Raw genomic sequence first — 13090 nt, forward strand, 5'->3', positions numbered from 1 at the left:
ATTGATTCATTATTATTATTTTTTTGGCTAAATAATTGAGTCATTATTAATTAAATTAAAGCACCTAATTTCCTAAGCCCACCAATCCTTTTTTCTAAAACCAATGCCACTAATCCTTTAATAACCCATTATTACTTATCATTACTTTTTTAAAGTTGCGGGACTGTTTCACTCACCAAATATACAACTAGCTTTTCATAGAACTCGTGTCCACCCCCTTTAAGAAAATATTTTGTGGACGAAGAAAGTATAATTCACTGTATACATGATATATACCCTACCCTATTTAATTATTTATATGTGGGTTGTTGTTATTTTCATTTATCTAGTTAAATAGTGAAAATCTATAGGATATTAATCTTTTTCAGGGTTCCAAAAAAGAATCCAGATTTATTTATCAAATAGATTTTAAGATATTATAATTAATTAATATATTTTTGTAGTATTTTCATATATTCTTCTAAATAGTGAAAATCTATAGGATAATTAATCCAGGAGTAGTATGTAATTTACACAACTGCCCCTATAATTAAATATGTAATAATATAATTTAATATTTTGTGCACAAAACAGTTTTTATATTAGTATTGATTTTTTATAAATAAAATTATAAAAATAATAAATGCAAAATTGGTTGAGGAAATGAATGACTGTTTCGTGGGCATGAAGGATGACAGTTAGACTGAAACGCGTATACAATAAATTGGTTTTGCAAGTCAGCTAATAGTAGGGTATAACAATAATAATTAAATATTATGTCGGGAACCATGCATATTCAACATGACCTCGAAAATAAGAGATCAATTAAGGTCTTTGTGTGTGATACACCGTTCATATTAGATCAAACTATCAAAGAAATTATTAATCTAAGCAAATAATTGTTTGCAATGGCGGAAGCAGTGGTGTCGATTGCTCTAGGAACCCTGCGTAGTTTGTTGTTGGAAGACGGCAAGTTTTTATACGGCGTGGGCGATGGAGTGAAGGAGCTCGAGATCCAGCTCAAAGAGATGAAGTGTTTCCTCGAAGATGCTGACAGAAGGCGACATGAAAGCAAAACCATTTTCAATTGGATCTCGGAGATCAAAGAACTTGCGTACAGAGCCGAATCCGCCATTGAAAGACACGCGGCTCGAGTGTCCTCGAGGAGATCACGACGAGGCCTCCGGAGATATTCTTGCATCCTTGAAGAATATCACTCGATCCACCAACTAGGCTCCGAGATTTCAAAAATCAAATCCCATCTTGGAAGAGTCACCAAAGACATGCGAGCCTACGGAATAAATAACATCATCGATCGCGGGGAAGGCTCGGCCCTCAACAACAACAAAAATTGGTTGAGGAAAACATTCCCCGATTTCGAGATGGATGACTGTTTCGTGGGCATGGAGGAGGAGCTGAAGCTGCTTGAATCTCTACTAGTCGACGACAAAGAGCATCGAGTTATTTCAGTATGGGGCATGGGAGGTTCGGGCAAGACCACCATTGCTAGAAAGGTGTACAACCACATCAAAGAGACCAGAAATGGTTGCTTTGAGTCTTTCGCGTGGGTTTGTATTTCTCAGCAATGCCAGATCCGATCGGTTTTGGAGGATATTCTCACTCAGCTAAGACCACAAAAGGTTAATGAGAATATCGTGGGTGACACGTTGCTGATGGGACAACTGTGCGAGATACAAAGAGAGAAACGATGCCTCATTGTTGTGGACGATCTTTGGGAGACCTCTCATTGGGATGGCTTCAAGCATGCCTTTCTTGTTCAGGATTTGCAGAGCAAAATCTTGGTCACCACGCGTGAACGAAAGGTTGCAGAGGTTGGATTTGCAATAGAACATGGGCTTCTACATATTGGTGAGGCTTTGGAACTACTCAAGAAGAAAGCATTTCTCCATACCAACATTCCAGGTCAGTTTGTCTATGCACACTACTATAAATTTGGTCTTTTCTCTACAAGGCATTAGGACTACAATCAATTTTTTTTTTTTTTTTAATTCGTAAGCCCTGAAGTAGAGGCTCCTAGAGCATATACCCCACTCTTGAAAGCAAGGTTACAGCATCTTCCACCACTCCAAACATCGCGACACCACCTATAAGCTCGTTGTACGAGATGGTGTCGGGATTAGGAATCCGATAGAAAACAACAAACGCATGATCAAGCACTCCGTTTCTAGCATTTGCAGCAAGAATAGAGTTCCACGAGATATATATCATCCTTCTCGGCCACGTCTCCAAAAACCTTCGTCGCACCCGAAACGCAGATGCATTTCCCATCATGTTCTTCGACGAGGAAGCATGATTTGTCGCCGGAGATGGCGGCGCTGGAGATCCATCATGTTCAATCCACTTTTCTCTATGCATTTCGTTGCTCACCTTTCTCACTTCAACCGGATTTAAAATTAAAGTTAACGGACAATTGCACCATTTTTTTGGACTATGTGGGGGGTTATTTGATCCAAGGTCGAGAATAGGGAGGTATACGCTCTAGGGATCTCTAGAGCATGGGTGCATCTGCACCTTCACCCTTTATTATAATAGATTACGCCCACCATTGTATTGTATGTATGTGTTTTTTGTGATTCTAGACTACGATTACATAAAAAAGCATAGTCTATCATAGGCATAGTCTACGATCTACCACCTATAGCGTATGAGGGTGTTTTTTTTTTTTTACTTTTGTCTACGGTTATCTTCAAAATGTAGCGTGTGTTCGTCCATAGTTATAGTTTTCTCTACATTGATCTTCAAACCGTAGTGTATGTGAGAGTGGAGCGGAGTCTGGGAAGGCGGCGGCTTAGGTGGTCCAAGAGAGAGATGTGAGAGCCGTGAGATGTAGTTGAGAGAGAGAGGTTTGGGCTCAAATGACGTCGTTTTATCCCCAACTACACGACGTCGTTTAGTTCGTTTTGCTTGTCGTCCGATATTGCCATGTCATTTATCTGGTGACTTAAAAATTGCCATGGCAGGTGTAATTTGGGGATTAATGAAAAGTGTGAACAAATTGAATTACCGTTTACATTCAACTATTGTTTAAATTCAGGGAATTGATGTGGTGGACGTCGTATACCACCAAATAATTTCTGCAGAATTATCAAAATAAATTAGTATCGTGATAAGCAGGGTCGATCCCACAGAGAGCAGATAAAATCATTCAATTCCCTAAAACCTATATTTTTTGTGATGCCACCACGCCTTAAATTTGAGAAAAGTTATTAATTAAACTAAGAAAGCAATAAATCAAATAAAAGACTCTAAAAAAAATCAATAGAAAGGTAATTCGACTCAAATAAATCCACACTAATTCAAAGCTCTGATCATCGACGCAATAATTAATTAATCCCTATCAACCAACCAGTTATAGGATACCGTGAAACGCAACGGACGTACCCCAATTCCTATTTACTGTGTCGATAAACAGCTGGAAACGCCAGACCTGCTTATTTCCCTTATTAAAATATAACTTAACTGGAGACGCCAGACCTAGATTTAATATTCTAATAGCATTAAGATGAAGGAACCCAGTTTATATCAATTATCCTAGATACGCTAGTAATAATTAATATACCAATTAATTCCTACTACGAACATGGTAGTTTTATCACTAATCAGCCATATTCCAACAATTACGGATTGGAGGTGCTAATTGACTGTAATCCAATTTAATCTAAGTTGATCAGGCTTAAATAAAATCAGAATTATCTTTAAACCCTAAGAATTAATCGGAATCAATAGGAACCAATTTTATGCGCAATTAGGTCTCACAGATTAATAAATTAGAGTTTCATTATTCTCGCCGAATTAAAGAATTAGCTACTCATACTTAAAATAAGAACAATCAAATAAATCAAAGCAAACATAGAACAAGAAAATAAATTGAATTGCGAAATAAACAAATTAATTATGAGAATTAAATCAAACAAATAAATCGTCTGCTGCAAAATCTTCAAGTAGCCGCCAACTTCAATAATCAACAAAAAGCAAAAGCAACTAATCAATCTCAAGCTTAAGAGCACCTGCAGCGCGGAGGGCGAAGGGAGCCTCGATCCGCGCCGAAGGAGACGGGCGTGCGCTGGAGACGCGGCCAGGTGCGAGGCGAGGTCGAGCGCTGGACCCGGGGCGAAGGCTGAAAAATTGATTTGCGTGGAAGCCACGCGCGTGAAAAAAAAAAAAATTGAAGAGCGATGGTGAAATTTGCAGAGCGGCTGGGTGGGGAAGTTGGGGAAGAAGGAAGGGAAAAAAGGCTGGGTGGGGTGGGGTGGGGTCGGTAGGGTTTCAATTTTTTTTTCTTTTAAAATCCTATTTATTTTAGTTAATGTAATACTTATTGAATATTTCAATTTTTAAAATCGTATATTTTCTTTATGTATTTTTTTATTATTTAAATCATGTAATATTTTTTTATTGTAATGTTGGAATTTTATTTTTAATAAAAATTTGAAATTTTAAAATTAAAGTGTAGAATTGGGGATTTTATTTTAAAATTGGACTTGAAGGAGCACATTTGGTCTCGTTTTGGTCCGATTGAGCCCTAGAAAATTATTGTAATTTTTTTTATTATTATTGTATTTAAATTATGTCTTTAAATTATTGTAATGTAGAATTTTAATTTTAATAAAATATGAATTTTAAAAATAAAAGTGTAGAAATATGAATTTTGTGGAAATGAGGATCTAAGCACCCACCTAAGACACAATGCATTGGAGAGGGGTGTGTCTTAGGTGGGGCCACTCCTAAGACACCCCTCTAAGACACCACCATTGTGGATGCTCTAAGCAATAATAAAAATAGTCTAATGCCTTAGGAAAATAAAAAAACGTCAAAGTCAACTTAGGCTATTCCTAATCTAAATTGCGGCTCTCTCATGCAAAACAATCTTAAGGGATTAAATATGCCTAGGTGACCGAACCCTCCCCATAAATGGGCTTAATCGGCCCCTTTTATAAAATAAGGATCAAAATAAAATAGAAATGAGCTTTGGGCTAAATAAATTCTAGACAATTAATTCCAAGCCCAATCTCCAAACTTCTTCTTCACAGTCCATTATCTTCACCAAATCCATGCAATGCTCGATTAATTCCATGCAAAATTCGATCAATGTCTACTTCTTCCATCCACAAGTTCCATCTCCAATTCCGCTCAATTCCTACATCCAAAAGATCATAAACCACGTAAAATCATATAAAACATAGCAAACACACACTAAACTAGGTAACTAAAATGCACACATCATGATGATAAAAAAAAAATCATGGAAAGTTTAGAAAACAGGCCAAAGTTTGAGTTTTGGCATAGTTAACCATTTATATTATATATCATATATATACTCCCTCCATCCACGAAATATTGTCCTAAGGGGGAGTTTACTTTGCATTATTGATCATGCATATAATGCAAGATTGAGTATTTTTCATCCTCAATAGTAGAATATCTCCAATCCCACCATTTCACTGGGATAAAAATCAACCAAAACTAACTTAAATGTACATGAAAATAATCAAGGGCTTTAGAATGTCACAAAGTTTCAATCTATCAAAGTAGACAAGGGATTAATTTTACTATTCCAATTCTTCAAAGTAAACGCCCCTAATAGAATTGTGCCACCTCATCATAACTAACTATGACTAACTAATTTTGTTGACTGATGTGTTATGATTCAATAGAGAATCTTACATAATCTTTTCATACTTTCTTATCGCTGTCTTTTATATGATTATTTTGTTAATAAAAAGAATATATGCACCATAATAGTGAAAATGAACTGCAACAGTTACAAATATTACATGCAATGCAAGTTCAATTAATGTGGATTTCATTTCTGGTCTACATATTAGTTATCCAACAGATTTAATTCCTTGCCGGCAGTGACGTAGCTAGCATTTTGTTTCAGGCGGGCCCAATTTATAATAATATTTATAATATATATATATATATATATATATATATATATATATATATATAAGTTAAAAATAAAATTATTTTGTTATCAATTTATTTTATGTATAATGCATCGTTTAAAATTAATAGCTAGACATTGCTATATCATAATATATATTTTTTATACATTTCGTATTCTAAAATTATAGTATAAAAACTTCATTGTACTATTTAAAATAAATATCTTTCGATGTAGAATCAAAAAAATATCTTTCGATGTGAGGTACTAAGATTAATCAAAACATGTCCTAATAACTTACATAACAAAATTTAGAATTATTAATAATAATTAATAACTTGATATCTGAAAATAAAAGTAATAATTGGATTCGTTCACTAACACATTACACACTACTTCACATAACTAAATAAATACTAAATTCTCATTAATAATGTAAATACAAATAACATATATACAAAAAAGAAATGAAAACTAATTCACTAGCATATGATGGTTTGAGCTAATAACTGATATGAACTAGGATTAATGACTTAAATATATTAACTATAATATCTAATAATTCACATAATAAAATCAAGTTATAATTAAAAAATATTATTAATAAAGAAACTAAAACAAACAATCCATAACATAATTTAAAAGGTAAATTGCGTGGAAAGTAAATTGCAAGGTGATCATAAAAAAATTTACATTTAAAGTTCAAATTTTACTCTTTTATTTATGATCGTTCATTATAGATAATTCAAAATTCAAATTCACCCTTTCAATAAAAAATAATAACATCAAACCTATATTAAAAAATATTGTGAATTCATGATTGTTCTAAGGAAAAGAAGAGATTTTTTTTAGAATTAAAACTATATTTAACTAAAAATATAAATATTACTATATATATACTAATTATTTTGAAATTTTCAGTGGGGCCCAGTGCCCCCACTGGACCCCCTCCCTCCGTCACTGCTTGTCGGTAATTTCTTTTGTTGCATCATCAATTCCAAATTAGCCGAGATGTTCTATTTAAGTTAAAGTTGTAGTCGTATTCAATTAATTGTCATTTGTTAATTCAATACAGATTTTGCATCTGAAGAAAATTTTGAGAAAATTGGAAAAGAAATGGTGCAGAAATGTGGGTATTTGCCGTTGGCAATTTCTTTACTAGGTGGGGTATTGAGAATGAAAAATTCGATGAAGGAATGGGAGTTAGTAAATGAGTATATCAAAGACTTCATATATAGAGATGAAAGTGAGATTGATGGAGTGCTAAATTTAAGCTATGAAAGTCTACCCTATTATTTGAAGCCTTGCTTTCTCTATATGGGTTTATTTCAAGAGGACGAAACCATATTTCCTAAGGATTTACTTAGGATGTGGATAGCACAAGGCATGATATCATATGAGAATATTGGAAACAAGGACAAAACATTGATTGAAATCGCAAAGCTCTACTTGGCTGAGTTGGCCTCCAGGTCCATCGTCCAATTTGAAATTAAGGATAGTTTCACAGGTGTAGGAAAATACAAGACGTGCAAACTTCATGATGTGGTAAGAGAACTATGTTTAAAATTGGGAAAAAGGGAGGATTTTGGTTTGCAAAATTTGGAGTATCAAAGTGGGAAACTTAGTACCTTAGTACGACAAGCTTCCTCTCATATGAAAATACGGCATTTGGTTATCCATTTTAGAAGAGAAGTCGAACTGGAACATGACAAGCTTGGAGAAGATAGTAGCAAATACTTAAGGTCTCTTCAAATGGTCAATCACAAAAAAGATGTTGAGTTTCCCCTACAAAGTATGGTTGATTTTCACAATTTCAAATTGTTGAGAGATCTAGTTATGGTGGGATTCAAATTTGTAGGAAGAAAGTTACCGAAAGGAATCACTAATCTTGTTCACCTTAGACGTCTGTGTTTAGAAAAGTGTGAATTTGATAAGCTACCTTCGTCCATAAGGAATCTGGTATACATGGATACCCTCAATTTATACTCATCGAGAAATGTTGAAGTTCCAAATGTTTTCAAGGAGATGCTACATCTAAAACACTTGTATCTTCCCGATTATGATGAGGAAAATATTGAAAGTTACCGATTAACATTGGACGAGGGAGTGGTTGAGTTGGAGACCCTATGGGAGTCGGATAGTAGAGTGCACGAATTAAAATGTATAAACAGAATGAAGAATCTGCGAAATTTCACAACAAAAATACACAACAACGAAAGCTTGTTTGTCATCATCGACGCCATTGCTGTCATGGACAAGTTAGTGTATTGTGTGGTCAATATCATGGGGGGTTGTGAGTTGGCAACAAATGAGGGAGTGTTGAAGAAGGCATTCACATGTCCCAATCTTCATATCTTGTCGATTAATGTTAAGTTAGGGAAGGCGTTGGCAGCGTGCGGGCGTGACTTCATGATGAACTCAAAACTTAGCACTTTATCCCTGTGTGAATGTGAGATTGAGGATGATCCAATGCCGATATTGGGGAAGCTTCCTTGCTTGGTAGATTTGTCTTTATTCTCGATATCATTTGTCGGGGAGAAGATTACATGTCCATCAAATAGTTTTCCTCGCCTCAAGTGGCTTGGTCTATATCAATTACCAAAGCTGAGGGAGTGGAGAGTGGAGGCAGGAGCCATGTCTCTTCTCTATCAATTAAAGATTCATTATTGTTCTAGTCTGGAAATGATTCCAAATGGATTGAGTGGCATTTCTACTCTTCGGAAACTAGAGATCTATGGAATGCCAGAATTGGGGAAGAGGGTATTGCCATCAGGAGAGGATTTCCACAAAGTCCGCCATGTCCCTTCAGTTATCATCCAAGATAACTAGTCTCCATCTAAGTAATGCTTGCACCAATCTCATTTTCATCAATGCTTTTGTTTCAACTATCCATTCTAACTAAACTCGTATCGTCCATTTTTTTTTCAGGGTACTTGAGAAACATGGTTTTCTTAATAATTCTGACATTTCCGGTGGTGGTGGAGAAGCTTGAGCAAGGAGAGGATGCGGCTGTGATTTTTGAGAGGGAGATGATTTTTTGTTTTTTTGTTTTATTTCTTTTTTAATAAAAATGACATGTGTATTGCCAGATCAATTAAAATGCCACGCGTATTGCCACCTACAATAAAAATGCCACCCGTATAGTCCACGTCATTGCCGGTCAACTTTAATTATAGTCGAAGTTCTCGCCGTGTGCAAATTGCAATAAAATCAATAGTTCGTGTATTCTGAAGCTAATTTTATAGGTCATGTGCAAAATGCAAATTTGGTAAAACTTCGTGTATTTTCTGGCTATTAACCCTATTTTTAAATTTAAACTATTTTATAATTTTATATTATCATAACTTGCTCATTTTAAATATTTTTTTATTATATATGAAATTAAAGTTCATTTCATAATCTTTTGTTCAAGATGCATATATTATATATTTGACATAATACTAAATTACTTAAAAATGAAAACAATCGTGTTCTATCTATGAAATAAGGAAAAAAATATTTATATAGTGCTTTGCTATTTTCTTGGTTAACTTGTAATGACAGTTTTTTATTTTCGAAAATAAAGTGGGGTCAACATATTAAATTTGACTTTTAGTTTTTTTTCCAATTCCAAAATTACCCTTCAAATTAAATTTATTGACATTTACTTTGCTTGTTATATATATAAAGATGTAAGAATAATGAATTACATTATAACATGAAATATGATGATAATTTCTCACATGAAATATGATGATAATTTCTCACATAATTTCAATTATTCCATTAAAATTCTAATTTTTTTTGAAATATTTATACCAATTATATTTGATCTATAGATGCTAAAAGAATAGTTTTCTTTCTCAAGCAATAATAACTTTTCTACTAATCTCTTTATATTTATGTCAACGCTAATCTTCTTATTTTTTCGTTAATTTTTCTACTAATATTCTTATTGTATGTAAAAGAAAACTATTCTCATAAATAATAAGTTATATTTTTTCTACTAAAATTAACTTACTAATTTTAGAAATATTTTTTATTTTTTATTTTTTAGTTTGTCTTCATTTCATCTACTCCAAATCATATTGGTATTTTTTTGTTATAAATTTTCTATTATTTTAATTAAAATATTAGTTAATTTTATATCTCTAAAATATATTATACTATATGATAGTTATATGTAGTGACCCGCTCTTTTATGTTATTTAAATATGGTATCGCGATAATTAATATCGCATCTTTCAGTAAATAGAATCCAGTTGCCAGTTATATATGAATCCAGTTTATGATCCTGATTTTTTTTATGAGAGACGAAGTATTATTTTAGCTTTATGCTTTTGTATGCATGAGAAAAACGCGACGAGGATTATTGAGCTATTCAATAATTAGTATTTCCAAGTTATAACTGACTTAGCGAAGTCATGTTATTTATTAATCGAGAAACAGAAGCAGTTATATTTTATTAAGTGCTACTAGAAGTCGTGGAATTATTCCGACTGCAAAGCAGATTAAATCTGCGGATTTAATTTAAGTTATATTACAGTTTATCAAGTTAGCAGGCAAGGAAAAAGATATCAAACAGATACAGAAACGCGATGATTGAAAATCGAAGCCAGTATTTTATTAAAGTTCACGATTACAAGTTAGTTCCCAGCTTGGGGAAAATCGTTTATCACAAGTTGTAGACTCCACGTGGCCCACTTAATGCCTTTCACTCAAGTGTGGGCACATTAGTCAAAGAGAGAGAAAATTCAAAAGTAGGGAATGTAGAGGAAAGAGCCGACCACCCTCTGCACCCCATCTCTTCAAGCCGCCTCCAATGGCTGCAATGTTCCCTCAAGCTTTTACTTCCAGCCGCCCTATCTCATCTTCCTATTAATGCCAAACACCCAACAATATACAATACTCACTCTCATCTCATTTTTCATCCAAAAGTTCAGAGGATCAGTTCCAGTTCGGCCGAAGCTCTCAAGGTAAGGCTTGGCTTCAATGCTTTCTTTTCCCATTGATTAGTTCACGTGCATTAAACGAGAATCATCGTTCATCTCAGTTATGCTCCCAATTAAAACCAATCTGCTATAGCAAACAGTACAACAACTAAGCCAAGCAACTTCAAGGTGAGTTTTATATTTTTAACTCTACCATTTCTGCCAAAGTTTCCTTCATTCGTGTAAGCAATGGCACCTTCAATTCGTTTCAGTTATTGTACAATACGTTCAACCTCCAACAGCAAGCAATCAGTTCAAACATTTGAGGTAATCCACAATCTCAAATATCCATTCCAGTACGCATTCATACCAAGCATGATCATGAGTAGTTTCACGAGAATAGACGAGGAATAAACATCTTGAACTTAGTAAGCACCCCAACTACGCTTTTATGAGCAAGTGACAGTTCATATATAGTTTTAAACGAGCATAATTTGAGTTTATGCAAAGCAAAGAAGAGATTACACCTTATCCTTGCCTATTTCACGTTAAGAACCGATAGAAAACGGGGCGAGATTATTTTTGACTTAGCTTTAGAAGGGAGCGGGCTGCTGCCCTGCTCTGATTTGAGAAGACGACTCGATGACGGAGTTTCCATGAACGTCGGAATGGGAGAATCGCCGCCGGCAGCAAGCTTTCCCCTCCACTCGCCGATTGCGGAGAAGCGGCAGCAGAGGCGGGCTGAATTTTCTGAACAGGAAGCTTGAATCTTGGTTGCAGAAATGTTGAAAGATGAAACGAGGGAGGCCGACCGACTCCAGGCCGGAGCAACGCCGCTCCCAGACGACGGCCGCCCGCCGGATTCCAGATGGAGGTGCGACAGCGGCGATGACTTCCTTAGATTCAGGGCTCGATTGGGTTCTGCGGATGGACCGAGGGAGCAGAGAGAGAACGGCGCCGGGGTTGGACGCGTCGCCGGTCGAAGCTGACCGGAGCAGATGACGGCTGAACGGCCGGAGGAGGCGCAGCCGACCAGATTTTGGCCGAGAGAGAGAGAGATCGGCTTGTGAAGGATCGGCTCCTTGAGAAAGAGGGACCGACAGTTTGAGAGAGAGAGAGTTGGGCTTGATGCTATTTCATTTGTTTGGGCTTTTCTTATTTGGGGCCTCACATTTTAATTGTTTTGGGCCAAAGACTTTTAAGTTTGGGCTTGATTTTAATTGCTTGGGCTTTCACAGTTAAATTCGAACCGGGCCAGTCTTTTATTTAATTGGCCCTTCTCATTAATTCTATTGGGCTTGATTTATTTAAGGAGTTGGGCTGATGCATATTTTATGATAGGCTATTATTCTAATCCCATTATTATTTCGTTGGGCCAGTTTAATTCATCATTTGGGCCGATTAAATTGTCTATTGGACTAAGATTTATTCTTTCCAGCCCGCATTAATTACTATTATCACTTGGGCTTAAGTTACTTTTTTTTTAGTTAAGCCTAGCAGTATCTATTTTGATGGAGCCCAATTATTTATTAGTGAGTGGGCCGATTCTTATTCAGTAAATGAGCTGCCCAGTTTATTAATTATTGTTTTGGACTTCAGATTTAAAGCGAGCTATCATTGTTTATTCCATTAAAGCCACTGGTTTACTTAATTAATTGGCTACTCTCTTTTGAGCCGATTAATTATTTGAGGTTACATTAGTAATTATGTTTCTATCGAAAAGCCCGATAATTTCTACAAGGTCACACCTCGATTAAAGCCGAGTTAGTCCTTTATTTTCGATCGAGTACAAATGCGAGGTTTATTTCACAGCTAGAATATTCCGAGGAGGAAGGAAGAATCACAACTCTATTCGACCGCGTTATACGAGAATTAGTTAAATCTATTAACGAGGATTAATAGTAGAATTCCCGATTATCGCTCAGAAGATTAGTACATGCATACCAGATTCATGCATAATTGCAATTACACTTTCTCATTAATTGAGACTACATTCTCGTGATTAAGGTCAAGCGCGAAAGTAAGAACTACTCGAGGAGTCACAGTACTTAGCAAAACCTTGCTATCAGGTGGGCAATTTCTTACGCGTAAATTAAAATGCTATTAAAGAACTATGCAAGTCTTATGCTTTATTATGCCTAAATGAGTTAAGCTTTGTGATGCTTTACGCTAAATGATTTACGCTATGCTGTTACACTTATTTACGCCTCATGTGAATTACGCTTTGTTACGGTTGAATGCTTTATGCTAATAAGTTTATGCCTGTGAATGATGCTTGCGTTTGTTGGGGGAG

General features: G+C 35.2%; 2 protein-coding genes across 2 annotated transcripts in view; one reads left to right on the top strand and one right to left on the bottom strand.

The window, feature by feature from the left end:
- LOC130994894 (uncharacterized) overlaps positions 1-13090 on the bottom strand; it is a 1167164-nt gene that overhangs the window by 1056919 nt on the left and 97155 nt on the right. The gene's annotated exons all lie outside the window — the stretch shown is intronic.
- LOC130994804 (putative disease resistance protein At1g50180) lies at positions 513-9087 on the top strand. Its single transcript, XM_057919869.1, has 3 exons — positions 513-1902; positions 6963-8727; positions 8816-9087. Exons 1-2 carry the CDS (start codon positions 888-890, stop codon positions 8714-8716), a joined length of 2769 nt encoding a protein of 922 aa, XP_057775852.1. The 5' UTR covers positions 513-887; the 3' UTR covers positions 8717-8727; positions 8816-9087.

Source organism: Salvia miltiorrhiza, chromosome 7 (genome assembly GCF_028751815.1).
Source record: "Salvia miltiorrhiza cultivar Shanhuang (shh) chromosome 7, IMPLAD_Smil_shh, whole genome shotgun sequence".
Classification (NCBI taxonomy): Eukaryota; Viridiplantae; Streptophyta; class Magnoliopsida; order Lamiales; family Lamiaceae; genus Salvia; species Salvia miltiorrhiza.

What these genes read in the sequence shown, in the direction of transcription:
- LOC130994804 (XM_057919869.1), top strand. Translation starts at nt 888, where the DNA reads ATGGCGGAAGCAGTGGTGTCGATTGCTCTAGGAACCCTGCGTAGTTTG. An exon ending in TCTCCATACCAACATTCCAG is followed by an intron (nt 1,903 to 6,962) that starts GTCAGTTTGTCT and finishes AATTCAATACAG; the next exon opens with ATTTTGCATCTGAAGAAAAT.